The sequence below is a fragment of the Rana temporaria genome, chromosome 3 (assembly GCF_905171775.1).
Source record: "Rana temporaria chromosome 3, aRanTem1.1, whole genome shotgun sequence".
NCBI lineage: Eukaryota > Metazoa > Chordata > Amphibia > Anura > Ranidae > Rana > Rana temporaria.
This window is the reverse complement of record NC_053491.1, coordinates 19056276-19074643: the sequence shown is the minus strand read 5'-3', so window position 1 is coordinate 19074643 and position 18368 is coordinate 19056276. Positions and strand designations below refer to the sequence as shown.

The 18368-nt window shown below is 46.5% G+C and overlaps 1 protein-coding gene across 2 annotated transcripts in view; it reads left to right on the top strand.

The window, feature by feature from the left end:
- Window positions 1-18118, top strand: part of RNF212 (ring finger protein 212) — a 47239-nt gene extending 29121 nt beyond the window's left edge. For both annotated transcript variants that reach the window (XM_040342330.1, XM_040342329.1), the window contains 5 exons: window positions 2307-2370; window positions 7308-7356; window positions 9554-9614; window positions 16551-16592; window positions 17801-18118. In XM_040342330.1, the coding sequence (XP_040198264.1) occupies window positions 2307-2370; window positions 7308-7356; window positions 9554-9614; window positions 16551-16592; window positions 17801-17994 (410 nt within the window). In that variant the 3' untranslated portion in view covers window positions 17995-18118. The remainder of the gene's footprint in view (window positions 1-2306; window positions 2371-7307; window positions 7357-9553; window positions 9615-16550; window positions 16593-17800) is intronic.
- Window positions 18119-18368: the final 250 nt, after the last annotated feature.

Below are 18368 nucleotides of genomic sequence, written 5' to 3'. Positions count from 1 at the left end.
GCATGCACTGCAATTATTCTTGGCACAATGAGACAGAACAATGCAGGATTGGATGACAAATTTCAGTCCTAACTATTCATGGGGCCCTTTAAGGGAGATGCCATAGAGATATCTGCTGTAGTAATTTCTCCATAAGGCTACAGTCAGATGGGTGATTATCACACCCGGAGATTTCCAGCACCAGGAATCTGTGAATTCCTATGTCTGGAATGACAGGTGTGTGCGTAAATTTGTGGCCGCTAAGGGGGAAGAATATTCAATTTTCCAGGGGAAGAGCTGTCCATTTTCCAGGGGAAGAGCTGTCCATTTTCCAGGGGAAGAGCTGTCCATTTTCCAGGGGAAGAGTATTCCATTTTACAAGGGAAGAGTATTTCATTTTCCAGAGGAACGAGCATTGTATTTTCTGGGGAAAAGTATTAAATTTTCCGGGGGAAGAGTATTCCATTTTCCAAGGGAAGAGTATTCCATTTTCCAAGGGAAGAGTATTCCATTTTCCAAGGGAAGAATATTCCATTTTCCAAGGGAAGAATATTCCATTTTCCAAGGGAAGAGTATTCCATTTTCCAAGGGAAGAGTATTCCATTTTCCAAGGGAAGAGTATTCCATTTTCCAAGGGAAGAGTTTTCCATTTTCCAAGGGAAGAGCATTGTATTTTCCGGGGGAAAAGTATTCCATTTTCCAAGGGAAGAGTATTCCATTTTCGAAAGAAAGACTATTCCATTTCCCAAGGGAAGACTATTTCATTTTCCGGAGGAAACGTATTCCATTTTTCGGGGGAAGAGTATTCCATTTTCCGGGGGAAGAGTATTCCATTTTCCGGGGGAAGAGTATTCCATTTTCCGGTGGAAGAGTATTCCATTTTCCGGTGGAAGAGTATTCCATTTTCCGGTGGAAGAGTATTCCATTTTCCAAAGGAAAGGAATTCCATTTTCCAAAGGAGGAGCGTTGAATTTTCCGGAGGAAAGAGCATTGTATTTTCTGGGGGAAAAGTATTCAATTTTCGAAGGAAAGAATATTCAATTTTCAAAGTAAAGACTATTCCATTTTCCAGGGGAAAAGCATTTCATTTTTTGGGGCAAGAGTATTCCATTTTCCAGGGTAAAAGTATTCAATTTTCGAAGGGAAGAGTATTCCATTTTCCGGGGGAAGAGTATTCCATTTTCCGGGGGAAGAGTATTCCATTTTCCGGTGGAAGAGTATTCCATTTTCCGGTGGAAGAGTATTCCATTTTCCGGTGGAAGAGTATTCCATTTTCCGGTGGAAGAGTATTCCATTTTCCGGTGGAAGAGTATTCCATTTTCCGGTGGAAGAGTATTCCATTTTCCGGGGGAAGAGTATTCCATTTTCCGGGGGAAGAGTATTCCATTTTCCGGGGGAAGAGCATTCCATTTTCCGGGGGAAGAGCATTCCATTTTCCGGTGGAAGAGTATTCCATTTTCCGGGGGAAGAGTATTCCATTTTCCAAAGGAAAGGAATTCTATTTTCCAAAGGTATTCCATTTTCCAAGGGAAGGGTTTTCCATTTTCCAAAAGAAGGGCATTTATTTTTCCAGAGGAAAGAGCATTGTATTTTCTGGGGGAAAAGTATTCAATTTTCGAAGGGAAGAGTATTCCATTTTCGAAGGAAAGAATATTCAATTTTCAAAGTAAAGACTATTCCATTTTCCAGGGGAAAAGCATTCCATTTTTTGGGGCAAGAGTATTCCATTTTCCAGGGGAAAAGTATTCAATTTTCGAAGGGAAGAGTATTTGATTTTCGAATGAAAGTGAAGAACTTTTAAAATGTAGGAATCATATCATTTTTTGTATTTTCTATATTTCCTACGTGTAAGGCCGCGTACACACGGTCGTTCCAAACCGATGAGAATGGTCCGACGGGCCATTTCCATTGGTTCACCGCTGAAGTGGCCTGATGGTCTGATGTGCGTACACACCATCGTTCCAAAAACCGATCGGGTCAGAACGCGGTGACGTCAAACACATGACGTGCTGAAAAAAACGACGTTCAATGCTTCCAAGCATGTGTCGACTTGATTCTGAGCATGCGCGGGTTTTGAACCAATGCTTTTCTGTACTAACCATCGGTTTGGACCGATCGGGCAGCGGTCCATCGGTTCGATTTTAAAGCATGTTTTAAAATTTTGGACCGAAGGACAACAGACCGATGGGCCATACACACCGTCGGTTTGGACCAATGAAACTGAGTCTCGGTCCATTCTCATCGGTTTGGAACGACCGTGTGTGCGCGGCCTTGAGGCGTTTTCTGTTTAGTCATTACTCTCTTCTTTTTCCCTTCTGCACTTTCAGAAAGCCATCATGCATTTTCTCCTTATTCTCATCCTGTATCATCACAACGACCAAATGTCAGACCGTAAGTCCACTGTACATTGATTGATTTGGTGAAACACTGCGGGGTTCTTTAATTCTAGTAGAGCACAGTAAAATGACTTGTGATGCAAAAATTCCACGCTCGGTCACGTCTGTTTTTCTTGTGTAAATGCCCACTCTTAGGCCACACAGATACAAAGCACCAGAAGCCATCTCACACCCCTCTAAGCTTCCACATTTACCATATACTGTATATTGGGCTCAGGCGATGGTCAGCAATCCCAGATCTTCTTGGATGCAATCTTCTCTCCTTCCCCTGAACGCGCTTCCTTCCATCACAATGCCCAAGTGAAACTAACCGCCCCATAGTCATGATTAAAGTGTTCACCATCATAATCATAAGGTAAACTAACACCGACCGTACAACCCCCCCCAACTCCCCACTCACCTTGCCCTGTTGTACTTACCTCCAGGGATGCTCTGAGCTGTCATTACCCACGCAGCAGATCTACCAGTCCATGGATGGATCCCTGTTGATCACCTTCTTCTCTAAGCAGTGCTTCCGGGATGCAGCAGAGTGATTCATTGTGCAGGAGCTAACCAATCAGAATCACTCTTGTCCATCCCGGAGGCGCTGCACATGGAAGAGGGAGAAGAGTTGGGATTTCAAATCCCTGGCCCACTTGAACCGCTGCATGGGAACGGACAGCTCAGCATGTAGTCAGGTTGCCTACAAGTTGAGATTTGTTAAAAGATAGTAAGTTATTCTGCCCAGGTGGGGAAGGGGTTAACATTTTAGGGGTGCATGGTAGATTTTGATCTAACAAAAGAACAGAGCCTGTGCACACTGAAATATTTTTATTTCGGAATTTAGTTTTTGTCCAAAAATAAATGTATTTAGTTACTCCCGAAAATTCATTTTTATTTATTTTGTTTTGTTAAAAAATGCATTTGTCTGAAAATCCGAATGAATTAAAGCGGTAGTTCACCCACAATCCCATGATGTTACCATCGAGACAGGCATTGTAGCGCGAGCTACAGTATGCCTGTCCCGATTTTTTTAACCCCGTACTCACCTCGTAGTCGTCCATCGTAGATTCCGGCTCCCGCGGGGAATGGGCGTGCCTATGGAGAGGGAGGATGATTGACGGCCGGCCCTGGCACGTCACTCTCCCCGAAGACAGCCGGAGTAGGTCTCGGCTCTTCACGGCGCGTGCGCACAGGCTATGCGCACGCGTCGTGAAGACCAAGCCTATTTCGGCTATTTCCGGAGAAGCGTGACGCGCCAGAGCCGGCCGTCAATCATCCTCCGTCTCCAGAGGCACGCCCATTCCCCGGTATCTTCGATGGACGACTACAAGGTGAGTATGGGGGGAAAAAATTCGGGACAGGCATACTGTAGCTCGCGCTACAGTGCCTGATTTAAAGGTAAAAGAAAAAATTTTTTTTTTTTTTACTGTCGATAGGGTGAACCCCCGCTTTAAGGTCGAATCTGTCATTGAAGGCTTATGGTGTCTGTCGAATGTTCTAAGAAGATTAGACGAAGCAGCTAAACTGTACGACGCCGCAATTGTACATTTCCGGTCGAATGTTCCGCCTACAAGCTATAGTAGAATTCTAATGTTGTATGACATTAGTAATAATTATATTTATTAATTATTATTACTAGTCAACCAACATTAGAATTCTTATATAGCCTATGGGCGGAGAGTTTGACCATAAGGCTCTGTTCACACCTAGGCGTATATACGCCTGAAGCGCGACCCTGCAGCAGCCCCTAATACGCTGGAGGGATGATTTTACATTGCCCTCTATGGAGATGGTTCACATCTCCACGCCGAAACGCTGCATGCCTAAAAGCTCAAGACAAGTCCCGGACCCTTTTTTTTAGGCGGCTTCGGCGTGCGGCATAGGAGATGTGGACCTGGGGTAAGGCTGCATTCACAATCGTGGCGTTTTGTCGCCGCAAATCGCGGTACAAAACGCCGCAATTTGACGCCGCAATTCGCGGGACAAAACGCCGCGATTAGGTACGCCAAGGTGTGAATGCAGCCTAAATGTCCGCTCGCGGCGTCGTACAGTTTAGCTGCTTCGTCGAATCTTCATGTCTCAATAATGTCAAATCTTTTCTCTCTATGTCGAATAATCTCGGACTAATAGAGTTAGGTTAGGCACATTCAACCGCAGGTTCGATAGACACAGATCGTCATGTCGAATCTTCTATCTATATTGAACTGTTGTCGCAATGAAACGAAAATAAAGCATTTTTTATGTCTGATCTTTCGGATTTCGGATTCTGCGTCTTCGTGATAGTTTGTTAAAACGAATGCGGAAATCCCAGAAATTCAGACGAAAATGCATTCAGACGAAAACAAATGCATATGTCTACTGTAAAGCACTATGGGGTATATAGCAAGGAGCCACTACAAAAGGTTAACTCAGCAAGACAAGTCAGCGGAGGAATACAGTTGCTTGGGTGAGGTGTCCTTCAGTAACGAGGGGGTCCGTGCGCTGCCTCCCTTCTCAGCAGTCGTAACCCCAAGTTCAGAACCGTTAAAGAGGCCCACGGCCTAGCGGCAGAGTACAGGAAAGTAAAATAGCTGAGAGCACATATGAGGTCTACGCAGGTGCTCAGCGGGCCCTTAGGCCCCTTTTACACGGGGCGGATCAGTAATGATACGCCCGTGAACCTCCGCTTGCTCAGCGGGGATCGCTCCGTTGATCCCCGCTGAGCCGGCGGATGACAGGGCAGTCCCCGCACACTGTTCAGGGACCGCCCTGTCTTTTCTCTGCTCTCCCCTATTGGAGGATCGGATCAACACGGACCGTCTGTTCGTGTTCACCCGATCCGATCCACCAGACGGATGGAAAAGTAGGTTTTTCCTCCGTCACACTTTGGCGGATCGGAGCGGGTCGGATGTCATGTTATTTTGGTTGCACTTTCTGATAGAACACTGACACCGAGCTTTCCTGGCCTAGAGATGGAGGTAAACAAAGGGGTGCAAACACTGGTCACATCATTGTCCAGATATGACAATTAGCAGTCAGGCAGGGCTGTTTTAATGCATGGGCACCCCTGGGCAGTGCCCAGCGGCCCCAGGTGCATGGGGGCTCCATGATAATCTTACATTACATCATACTGTCCTGGATTTTCCAGGACAGTAATGCTTTTTACTACGATGTCCCTGGATGGCTGTGTCCTGGGCAGCATCCCAAAACCTGGATTGTGCCCTCCCAATCCCAGGATTGTGCCCTCCTGAACCCCCCATGTACTGTGCATTTCTGCCTCCCCTCCTGTACTGTGCCCTTTTTGTTGATTAGTCTTTGATTTATGGCATGTTTTCTTATTGCTTAAAATCAATAAAAGTACTAATATATGTTTAATTCTATCAACCATTTATACTTTAATTCTTGAGAGCAGGTGCATACATTTGGGCAGGCTGGTGGGGGGGCCCTAGTGCCTAACTTTGCCCAGGGGCCCATGATGCTTTTAAGATGGCCCTGCAATCAGGGTGTCCTTTGCGCCTTCCCAGCATAAAATGCCCAACAATTGAGCACTCGCCTCTCTGTACGCCACACCAGTGTTGGTCCTAATTACCACCACTGGGGTAGATTCAAAGAGCAATTGCGTCTGCGTAACCATAGTTACGCAGCGCAATTGCTTACCTGCGCCGGCGTTACGAATGCTCCTGATTCAGGAACCTCGTTACGCCGACTGCAGCCTAAGAAATGACTGGCATAAGGCTCCTTATGCCGTCATATCTTAGGCTGCATTCTTACGCAGGCCGCTAGGGGGCGTTCCCGTTGTGGTCAGCGTATAGTACGCAAGCCCTGCGTACGCAGTTTATGTCGGTTGCGTACGTCGGTTTTTGCGTAAGGCTGCCCCTGCTAATAGCAGGGGCAGCCAATGCTACGTATACCCGTTGTTCCCGCGTCACGAAATTTGAAATTTACGTCGTTTGCGTAAGTGAATCGTGAATGGCGTTGAACGCCATTCACGTTCACTTTGAAGCAAATGACGTCCTTGCGACGTCATTTACCGCAATGCACGTCGGGAAAGTTTCCCGACGGAGCATGCGCACTACGCTCGGCGCGGGAACGCGCCTAATTTAAATGATCCACGCCCCCTACGGGATCATTTAAATTGCGCGCGCTTACGCCGGACATTTTTCCGGAGCGCCCACGCAATTTACGGAGCTACTGCTCCGTGAATCAAGGGTAGCGCAGGTAATTTGCGGGGGAGCAGCGGCAAAACGGTGCGCTGCACCTCCGTAAAAACTGCGCAAAGCTACCTGAATCTACCCCAGTGAGCTGTGGTTTTACTGCCCCCAACCGCACCATCTAAAGTGGTTCTAGCGTCTACATTAATTTTATCTTAATGCATTCTGTACATTAAGGTAAAAAACAAACAAAAAAAAAGGTATCTTTCCCACCCCCCTTCCCTAAACCCTCACCTAACTCCTGTCATTGCTCCAGAACTGTCCCGGCTGCAGCACCGCTCCTCTCTTCCTGGTCTCAGAAGAGACACTGAGAGCAGTGGCAGCTATAGGCTCCTGCTGCTGTCAGTCAAACACCTGTGAGGAGGGAGGCATGGCTCACCAGCGCTCTGTGTGTCTATGGACGCACATAGCCCAGTTCAGGAGGGAGTGCGCACAAATGCCCCCATAGCTTGCTGAGGAGGCACCTGGAGGCAAGAAAAGCAGGGACAGTGCCAGCGTGGGACTGCCAAAGATGGGATAAGGGTCCGCCCCCTGCAATATCGTTGCACAGAGCAGGTAAATATAACCTCTTTTTTTATTTGGGGGGGGGGGGAGGGGGGATAACAATTTATTATTATTTTCCTCTGACTCTACTCCACTGAAAAGTGAGATATAGATGGCTTTCCGTGTTGAGTGTTTACATTACTGAAAGGTAAATGGATGAATTTTACTACTTGTATCATATAAACTTAATATATTCTTTTTTTTTTTTTTTGCATAGTGCTGAATCAGTGGATTTTTCTTTAAGCACACCTCAGAAGAAAACAAATGTAAGTATGGCTAATATTTGCTTTAGACCCGGTTCACACTTCATTGCATCGGAATTGCGCTAAAATCACAGCAAAACGCGCAATACACGCTTGGGTACCATTAATCCTAATGGCTCCCCAAAGGCGCCAAGAACGTGGGTGTTTTGTCACGCCCAAAATCAAGCTGTTTCAGTGGCGTCACTAGGGTCACCTGGTGCAGAAAAATTGGTGTCACCCCCCCTCCTGTCCAACAAATATAGTCCCCCCTCAGTACAGACCCCCCTCAGTACAGACCCCCCTCCACTAACTACAGACCCCCCTCCCGCAGTATATATCCCCCTCACTAAGTACAGACCCTCCTCCCTCAGTACAGACCACCCTCCGTTAGTATAGACCCCCCCACTCAGTACAGTCCCCTCTCACTAAGCACTGACCCCCTCCCTCAGTACAGACACCCCCATCAGTGTAGAATCCCCCCTCTTAGTGCAGACTCCCCCCCTTTAGTGCAGACCCCCCATCAATATAGAATCCCCCCTTAGTTTAGACCCCCCCATCAGTATAGAATCCCCCCCCTTGGTACAGACCCCCCAATCAGTATAGACACTCCCTTAGTATAGACTCCATCTGCATAGACACCCCACTTAGTATAGACTCCATCTGTATAGACACACCCCTTAGTTCAGACCCCCCATCAGTATAGACACCCCCCTTAGTACAGACCCCCATTAGTATAGACACCCCCCTTAGTTAAGACCCCCGCAGTATAGACACCCCCCATTTAGTGCAGACCCCCGCAGAATAGACACCCCACTTGGTGCAGACCCTCCCATCAGCATAGGCATCCCTCTCCCCCCTGCACATGTCCATCTACATAAAATAGAGTGTAAGTACAGTACAGACCTCAGAACAGCGCGGACCTGTACACACAGCGGTGTGTGTCCTTCAGGCTCCTCCTCCTCGCTGGATGTAAACAGAGAGGAGGAGGCGCCGGCGGCGTCAGTCTGCTCCATTGACACAGAGCAAGGCGCATATTATGGTAGGGCCGCAGCTGCCGCTATCCACAGGTGTCACCCGGGTGCGGCCCCCACCCCCCGCACCCACCTAGCAACGCCTCTGCGCTGTTTGAAAAAGTCCTCTCCCAAAAAAAAGGTACAGAAGGAAGTTTGGCGCATTTTTGGAGCGGAGGGCACCCCATTCAAATGAATGGTGTCGCTCCAAAAAACAAAAAAAAAAGATAGAAAAACATGATCACTATTAGCTAGACTATTCAGAAAGACTTAGGCTGGCGTATCAGTAGATATGCCAGCCTAAGTCTGAATCTGCGCCGATGCAAATTTAAGCGTATTCTGGTAACCAGATACGCTTAAATTAGGCTCAGATACGAGTGGCGTAAGTGTCTTACACCGTCGTATCCTAAAGTGTAATTTTTAGGCTGACCGCTAGGTGGCACTTCCATTGCGGTCGGCGTAGAATATGTAAATCACTACATACGCCTATTCACGAACGTTCGCCTGGCCGACGCAGTACAGATACGCCGTTTACGTAACACATTATCAGGACTAAAGTTATTCCATGAAATAGCTGGAATAGTAATGTTAACTATGGCCGTCGTTCCCGCGTCGAAATATGAAAAATGTACGCCGTTTGCGTAAGTCATCCGTGAATAGGGATTTACGTCCACGTCAAAACCAATAGGACCGTGCGGCGTACGTAGCCGCAATGCACACTGGGATATGTACACGGACAGCGCATGCGCCGTTCCAAAAAAAAGTCAATCACGTCAGGTCAACCCAAATTAACATAAAACACGCCCCCTCAGCCTATTTTGAATTAGGCGCGCTTACGCCCGCCGCATTTAGGCTACGCTGCCGTAACTTAGCAGGCAAGTACTTTGTGAATACAGTACTTGCCTTGCAAACTTACGGCGGCGTAGTGTAAATGCCATACGCTACGCCGCCGCAACTATGCGCCCGCCATCCTGAATCCAGCTATATATGTGAACAAGGCCTTAAAACGGTATGAAACCCAGAAGCAAATATTTGTTATCTTGCACCTTACCAATCCTGCTCGTTTTGCGAGACAACACTCACAAACCGAGTCAGGATTTAAAAAAAAAAAAAAAGTTGCTTGTCTTTCAAAACGCTTGTTAACTGCGTTACTCGTAAACCGAGGTTCCACTGTACACACTTGTATTGATTTTATAATTTTCTTTTCCTAGTTTACTATTGCTGCACCAACCAGACTGTCACTGATAACCTCCCCCCGTGAGAGATGCCTAGGTGAGTTCATACAGTTTCTATGTTGGAATAGACAAATCAAATGATTTTTACACTCCTTTATTACATTTTGACATTTTTTTGCTGAGAGATTTATATTGAAATCTGATAAAGGGAACTTCTATTTTGTCCTCTTTATATTTGTTCTGTTACTTACTTTACCCGGTCACTTCAATTATTGCAAACGTTATACAGTATATACATAGCTATATCCACTTTAATTATCAGTAGGTGCAGCGGGCCACTATTTTTGGGCAGAACAAGATTATACTTTTTTAGATCCTGGGTAATTATTATTATTATTATTATTAATAATAATAATAATAATAATAATAATATTATAATACACGATTTATATAGTGCCAACAGTTTATGTAGAGGGGACACAGCACAATTATAATACAGTTCAATACAGAAGGTACAGGAGGGCCCGACTCGTAGAGCTTACATTCTAAAGGAAGGGGGTGGGATGGTACAAAAGGTAATAGCTGCGCCGGGGGATGATTTGAGGAGGATGGCTTAGGTGGGTGTGGGATAGGCTTCCCTGAATAAATTAGTTTTCAGGGATCTCCTTAACCACTTAACCCCCGGACCATATTGCTGGTCAAAGACCAGAGCACTTTTTGCGATTCGGCACTGTGACGTTTTAACTTACAATTGCGCGGTCGTGCGACGTGGCTCCCAAACAAAATTGGCGTCCTTTTTTCCCCACAAATAGAGATTTCTTTTGGTGGTATTTGATCACCTCTGCGGTTTTTAGTTTTTGCGCTATAAACAAAAAAAGAGCAACAATTTTGAAAAAAAATTATATTTTTTACTTTTTGCTATAATAAATATCCCCCAAAAATATATATATATCTAAAAAAAAAAATGTCCTCAGTTTAGGCCGATAACGTATTCTTCTACATATTTTTCGTTAAAAAAATAAAAATCGCTATAAGCGTTTATTGATTAGTTTGTGCAAAAGTTATAGCGTTTACAAAATAGGGGGTATTTTTATGGCATTTTTATTAATATTTTTTTTTTACTAGTAATGGCGGCGATCAGCAAATTTTTTTCGGTACTGCGACATTATTGCGGACACTTCGGACACTTTTGACACATTTTTGGGACCATTGGCATTTTTATAGCGATTAGTGCTATAAAAATGCATTGGATTACTATAAAAATGCCACTGGCAGTGAAGGGGTTAACACTAGGGGGCGGGAAGGGGTTAAGTATGTTCCCTGGGTGTGTTCTAACTCTAGGGGGGGTGGCCTCACTAGGGGAAATGACTGATCGCTGTTCATACATTGTATGAACAGAAGATCAGCATTTCTCTCCCTGACAGGACCAGGAGCTGTGTGTTTACACACACAGCTCCCGGTCCTCGCTCTGTAAAGAGCGATCGCGTGTGCCCGGTGGCGGTCGCGCCCGCCGGGCACGGGAGTTGGGGGGCGAGAGCCGACGTTATACTACGTGCTCTTGTGCAGGGGAGCCGACCTGCTGCCGTAAAACGACGGCAGCTGGTCGGCAACCAGTTAAGGTGGACAGGGTAGGGGCTGATCGGACATACTGGGACAGGGAGTTCCAGAGGATGAGAGAGGCTCTGGAGAAGTCCTGGAGGCGAGCATGGGAGGAGGGAACAAGGGAGCTAGAGAGCAGGAGGTCCTGGGAGGAACGGAGAGGACGTTTTGGGCGATATCTGCAGATAAGGTTGGTGATGTAGATGGGGGTGATTTTGTGGATGACCTTGTATTTTGTGGTTAGTATTTTGAATTTTATACGGTGGGGTAGGGGAAGCCAGTAAAGGGATTGGCAGAGAGGGGCAGCACACACGGATCGGTTAATGAGGTGTACAGTGAGGCAAAAAAGTATTTAGTCCCCACCAATTGTGCAAGATCTCCCACTTATAAAGATGAGAGAGGCCTGTAAATGTCATCATAGGTATTCCTCAACTATTAGAGACAAAATGTGGAAACAAATCCAGACAATCACATTGTCTGATTTGGAAAGAATTTCTTTGCAAATTATGGTGGAAAATAAGTATTTGGTGAATATCAAAAGTTCATCTCAATACTTTGTTATATATCCTTTGTTGGCAATGACAGAGGTCAAAGGTTTTATGTAAGTCTTCACAAGGTTGTCACACACTGTTGCCGGTATGTTGGTCCATTCCTCCATGCAGATCTCCTCTAGAGCAGTGATGTTTTGAGGCTGTCGCTGGGCAACACGGACTTTCAACTCCCTCCAAAGGTTTTCTATGGGGTTGAGATCTGGAGACTGGCTAGGCCACTCTAGGACATTGAAATGCTTCTTACAAAGCCACTCCTTCGTTGCCCAGGCGGTGTGTTTGGGATCATGCTGAAAAACCCAGCCACGTTTCATCTTCAATGCCCTTGCTGATGGGAGGAGGTTTGCACTCAAAATCTCACGATACATGGCCCCATTCATTCTTTCATGTACACGGATCAGTTGTCCTGTTCCCTTTGCAGAGAAACAGCCCCAAAGCATGATGTTGCCACCCCCATGCTTCACAGTAGGTATGGTGTTCTTTGGTTGCAACTCAGCATTCTCTCTCCAAACACGACGAGTTGTGTTTCTACCAAACAGTTCTACTTTGGTTTCATCTGACCAAATTACATTCTCCCAATCCTCTTCTGGATCATCCAAATGCTCTCTAGCAAACCTCAGATGGGCCCGGACATGTACTGGCTTAAGCAGGGGGACACGTCTGGCACTGCAGGATCAGAGTCCCTGGCGCCGTAGTGTGTTACTGATGGTAGCCTTTGTTACGTTGGTCCCAGCTCTCTGCATGTCATTTACTAGGTCCCCCCGTGTGGTTCTGGGATTTTTGCTCACCGTTCTTGTGATCATTTTGACCCCACGGGGTGAGATCTTGCATGGAGCCCCAGATCGAGGGAGATTATCAGTGGTCTTGTATGTCTTCCATTTTCTAATTATTGCACCCACAGTTGATTTCTTCACACCAAGCTGCTTGCCTATTGCAGATTCCGTCTTCCCAGCCTGGTGCAGGTCTACAATTTTGTTTCTGCTCCTTGGACAGCTCTTTGGTCTTCACCATAGTGGAGTTTGGAGTGAGACTGTTTGAGGTTGTGGACAGGTGTCTTTGATACTGATAACAAGTTCAAACAGGTGCCATTAATACAGGTAATGAGTGGAGGACAGAGGAGCCTCTTATAGAAGATACAGGTCTGTGAGCCAGAAATCTTGCTTGTTTGTAGAGGAGACCAAATACTTATTTTCCACCAGAATTAGCAAATAAATTCTTTCCAAATCAGACAATGTGATTGTCTGGATTTGTTTCCACATTTTGTCTCTCATAGTTGAGGTATACCTACGATGACAATTACAGGCCTCTCTCATCTTTTTAAGTGGGAGAACTTGCACAATTGGTGGGGACTAAATACTTTTTTGCCCCACTGTATGAGTCTAGCAGCAGAATTCATAATAGACTGAAGGGGGGGATAGCCTGTGTAAGGGTAGACCATTAAAGTGGTTCTAAAGCTTCAGTTTAAAAAAATAAAATAAAAATAACAAACATGTCATGCTTACCTCCACTGTGCAGCTCGTTTTGCACAGTGTGGCCCCCGATCCGCGACTTCTGGGGTCCCCTGGCGGCTCCTCCTCTCTTCAGATAACCAAAAAAGGGAGAAAGAAAGGCGCACCAGCCTCGTGTACTACCGTTTGGCAAATTTTTAATGAAAAATAAGAATGATGAAAACTACTCACAAACAAAGGATGATAAAAGGCTTGTCAAACGAAAATTGAAATACCCCTCAAACCACACTCCAGAATGTAGGGGGGGGGGGGGGGGCGAGGTGCGTTGCTGCTTGGCTGACGCGTTTCGAGGTGTCAGAGACCTCTTCCTCAGAGCCCAGCAGTCTAACGGTAGTACACGAGGCTGGTGCGCCTTTCTTTCTCCCTTTTTTGTCTTCTATCAGGATTCCCCCATCCATGAAGGGCAGCAAGGCCTCTGATACTACGGTTCTTTCTTGACATCCAAAGAGAACTATATGTAGACATTTGGTCTATCATCAAGGATCCCACTTGTGCGCAGGAGTTTGTGTGTTTTTTATTCTCTTCAGATAACCCCCTAGGAGAAGCGCTCTGCCAGGGGGTTACCTTGCGGGCGCGCTCCCGAGTCATAAATTCGGCATCCATAGCCACCGAATGTATGATTCGGCTCCGCCCCCCGCGTCATTGGTTTAATTGACAGCAGCGGGAGCCAATGGCTGCACTGCTATCAATTTATCCAATCAAGAGCCGAGAACCCCGTGAAGAGGAAGAGCGCATCTCCGCCGGGTCAAGTTCCAGGGCTCAGGTAAGTACAACGGGGGGCGGTGACTGGCACTTTTTTCACCTTAATGCATCCTATGCAAAACATGAGGGTTTAGTTGCAGAAGTCGAGGTGAGCAACAATTCTACCCCTAGACCTCCTACTTGTCATGCTAACGGCCACCACAAGATGACGCCAGATCACAGAAGGAAGCTTAGGCCTGCAGAAGGCCACAAAGCCACGGCCTCAATTACCGGCCAGAGCGACCCGCCGCGATCGCGCAGTGGGGGAGAAGGGGGCGCACGGAGACACAGGTAATTGAGGCCGCGGCTTTACGGCCTTCTACAGGCCTAAGCTAATTCTAGTCGCAATTGCGACCGGGCACCCGTATTTTATCGAACCCCGACATAAATAGAGCTGCTGCACTTTACTGGTGGTACTTGGAAAATAGCACAAACGGTCACATCACACCGACATATTAGCCGGGGTTACTTGACAGTACATTGTCCATTATCTGTAGTGGACGATCTGTGGCAGTCATATGTGAAAGCATCTTGCAGCACTTTCAGTAAGCCATTTTCCATAATAATCTCCCTCCACCCAGGGTCATTAGTACTCACGGGGATCTCTACAGTCCAATGTATTTCATGGGTACACCTCTCCCGGGACCCTCCAGTGGAATAGCCTCACTCCAGAGAACTCTTGGACTGGCCTACAAGTGAGAAAAATTAGCTGAACACCAACATCCATCCAACAGGTTTATTGACAGACTGCCACCAGGACTAAAACAGCAGACCAAGGGGTGACGACGTTTCACACATACATTGTGCTTCTTCAAAACCCAAAGGAAGACTGACCTACCGAACCTCTATCAGGGGTCTCAAACTGGTGGCCCTCCAGCTAAGTAGAGGACACTCACACAGGTGTAGGGTGGTGTGATCAGCTAATTTTTCTCACTTGGTCTACATGTTCACGGTTGCGAGCCGGAGGTAGCACCCAGCCCTTGCTTTTTGGTGGATTATACTACTGACCTGGAGCAGCGATCTGTCTCATTTCTCCTGGTCTGCAAGGCCTCTCTCTTAACCCGCCCTAGCCCCCCACCTCCATAAGGGTCAGGAAGTCCACAGTCGGCTCTCCTGGGCGCAGGTCTACCTCTCTCCTTCACTGTCCAGGGCATCCACTTGCTGGCTACATCTGTGCAAATGTGGGGTGTTCGATTCCCATGCTCCAACTACACTAGGACTCCTCCCAAACTATATCTGGGGCACCCATTACATCACTATGGGAGGGCTAATAGGGGCCTAGCACCTGTTGACACTGCTTTCTGTAACCAGACACTATTCTGGAACAGAGCCACCTGGTGGCAGATTAGCTACCGTGTTTTCCCGAAAATAAGCCCGGGTCTTATATTAATTTTGGCAACAAAAGACACAGTAGGGCTTATTTTCGGGGTAGGTCTTATCATGCCATGTGCTCTCTCCCTCCCTCTCTGTCTGTCAAGAATGCTTGTAGAATGTTGGAATTCACTCCGTTACAGTATCACACAGTGCAAAACTGCTGCATGCTGAGATGTAGAGCCACATACCTTATAGTGCCTGTGACCCGCCAGAGGTCTGCAGAGGAAGGGGGGCCCGAGATCCCCCCGCTGACATCTTGGAGAGGGGAAGATTAGCTGAGTGCTGTTTGCCACTTCCTTAGCCCGCTGAAGCTCTGCACAGGGAGGGGGGCCGAGATCCCCCGCTGACATCTCGGAGAGTGGGAGTGCAGCTCGCCACTTGCTTAGCCTACCGAACCTCCCCTCTCTGCTCCGAGCACTGTAGGGGGGGGGGGGGCGGCGGATACCCCCACTGACAGCTGGGAGGAGAGGAGCAGGAGATCAGCGCTATTCCGAAGGTACTTGGCACAATTGTATCACATAGACACACACAGTCTACACCATGGGTCTTCAAACTACGGCCCTCCAGTTGTTCAGGAACTACAATTCCCATCATGCCTAGTAATGTCAGTGTGTTACAATGCCTCATGGGATGTGTAGTTCTACAACAGCTGGAAGGCCGTAGTTTGAGGATCACTGGTCTACACCAGTGTTTCTCAACTCCAGTCCTCGAGGCGCCCCAACAGGTCATGTTTTCAGGATTTCCCTGAGATGAATTGGCTGTGGTAATTACTAAGGCAGTGAAACTGATCAAATCCCCTGTGCAAAATAATGGAAATCCTGAAAACATGACCTGTTGGGGCGCCTCGAGGACTGGAGTTGAAAAACCCTGGTCTACACTATACACTACTGCAACGGAGTAGTGTGTACACTATACACACAAGCACTCTACACTAGGGCTTATTTTCGGGGTAGGGCTTATATTGCAGCCCTTCCCAAAAATTTGCAGTAGGTCTTATTTTCAGGGAAACAAGGTAGCTGCACCTGCCTACATTAAAATGATGTCGCAGCAAAACACATGGTACCTTGTTGCCGTGAGTTTTGGCGCATGCTTAAGGGTACTATTAGGAATTAATGGCACCATTTGTGCTTGCAAAAATGGATGCACTTTTTTTTAGTGCATTGCTGGAACGCGATTTTGCGCTTATTCCCACAAATGTGAATCTAACCTTACAAATAATATTTTCTAAAGTTTACTTGTTGTAAACAATCTTTCTGTTTATAGGTCAAGTTCCCCACAAAATGAATACTACCGGCTCATTAAGGTAAGCAATTTGAAAAGGAGTTGATGTTGGTTTAACTACTTCCCGACCAGCCGCCGCAGTTCTACGGCGGCAGGTCGGCTCCCCTGCGCGAGAGCACGTAGCTCTACGTCGCCTCTCGAAGCGGCCACTAGGGGCGTGTGCGCGCGCCCCCCGCTCGTCCCTGACTCCCGTGCGCGTGCCGGGCACCCGCGATTGCTCGTTACAGAGCGAGGACCGGGAGCTGTGTGTGTAAACACACAGCTCCCGGTCCTGTCAGGGGAGAAATGCCTGACCGTCTGTTCATACAATGTATGAACAGCGATCAGTCATTTCCCCTAGTGAGGCCACCCCCCCTACAGTTAGAACACACCCAGGAAACAGTGTTAACCCCTTCCCTGCCAGTGGCATTTTTATAGTAATCTAATGCATTTTTATAGCACTGATCGCTATAAAAATGCAATGGTCCCAAAAATGTGTCAAAAGTGTCCGCCATAATGTCGCAGTACCGAAAAAAAATCGCTGATCGCCGCCATTACTAGTAAAAAAAAAATATTAATAAAAATGCCATAAAAATACCCCCTATTTTGTAAACGCTATAACTTTTGCGCAAACCAATCAACAAACGCTTATTGCGATTTTTTTTACGAAAAATATGTAGAAGAATACGTATCGGCCTAAACTGAGGAAAACATTTTTTTTTAATATATTTTTGGGGGATATTACAGCAAAAAGTAAAAAATATTGTCGCTCTATTTTTGTTTATAGCGCAAAAAAATAAAAACCGCAGAGGTGATCAAATACCACCAAAAGAAAGCTCTATTTGTGGGAAAAAAAGGACGCCAATTTTGTTTGGGAGCCACATCGCACGACCGCGCAATTGTCAGTTAAAACGACGCAGTGCCGAATCGCAAAAAGTGCTCTGGTCTTTGACCAGCAATATGGTCCGGGGGTTAAGTGGTTAAATTAATTAACTAATTAAGGGTGTGAAAACCCCAAAAACTCACTCACGGGAAATATTTGTGTTCATTGCGTGGATTCATTTACACTATTTCATTGTTTTTTTGGTTTTTTTTATGTTGGTATTAATATTCATAGACTCTTATGTTAAAATGAGCATCATAGAAGGTGCACATGACTTTCTATATTTTTATTTTAATGTAAACCGTTCCATTTGAACACCATGCTCAGTGTTGGAAACCAATGAATCCTTAGATTGTTCTATACAGGTCTACTACTGGTGGCTCCTTGCAGCCCAACATCTATCACCAGCTGTCACAGTCGGCATCACAGATGGACCGGAGAGGTTCCTGGAACTTCTCAAGCCCGGGAGTATCTCAGCTGCTTTCCCAGACACCAGCCTCTTCCCAATCCTCGAAGGTGCGACAGCCAATTACCCTTACCAACATCCTGCAGCGCCGCCATTAAGAATCTGTATACACCGAAAGCACAGCAATGTTCTCTGTTGATGTTCCTTCTTGTCCTTTGTCTTTTTCACATGCTTACAGGATAGCTAAACCCAAGAATAAATATGTTATATAATGCAGTTTACAGTCCTCAAATGGGCTGGGTGGCCATTTTTCTTTTTAAGACCAGAACATTTTAAGGAAATAGAGAAAATACATTTTGATCCCGCCAGAAGTGCCGTGTCCTTGTCATTTCATTTGAGCTGCACAGAAGAAAATCTTCTTTCCTAGCGATCTTCTCTAACCTACCAATTGCACTGCCCCCCCCATGTAATGGAGATGGTTTGTAGTCCATATCAGGAGAGCAACTTAAAGCGGATGTGCCACGGGAAAATA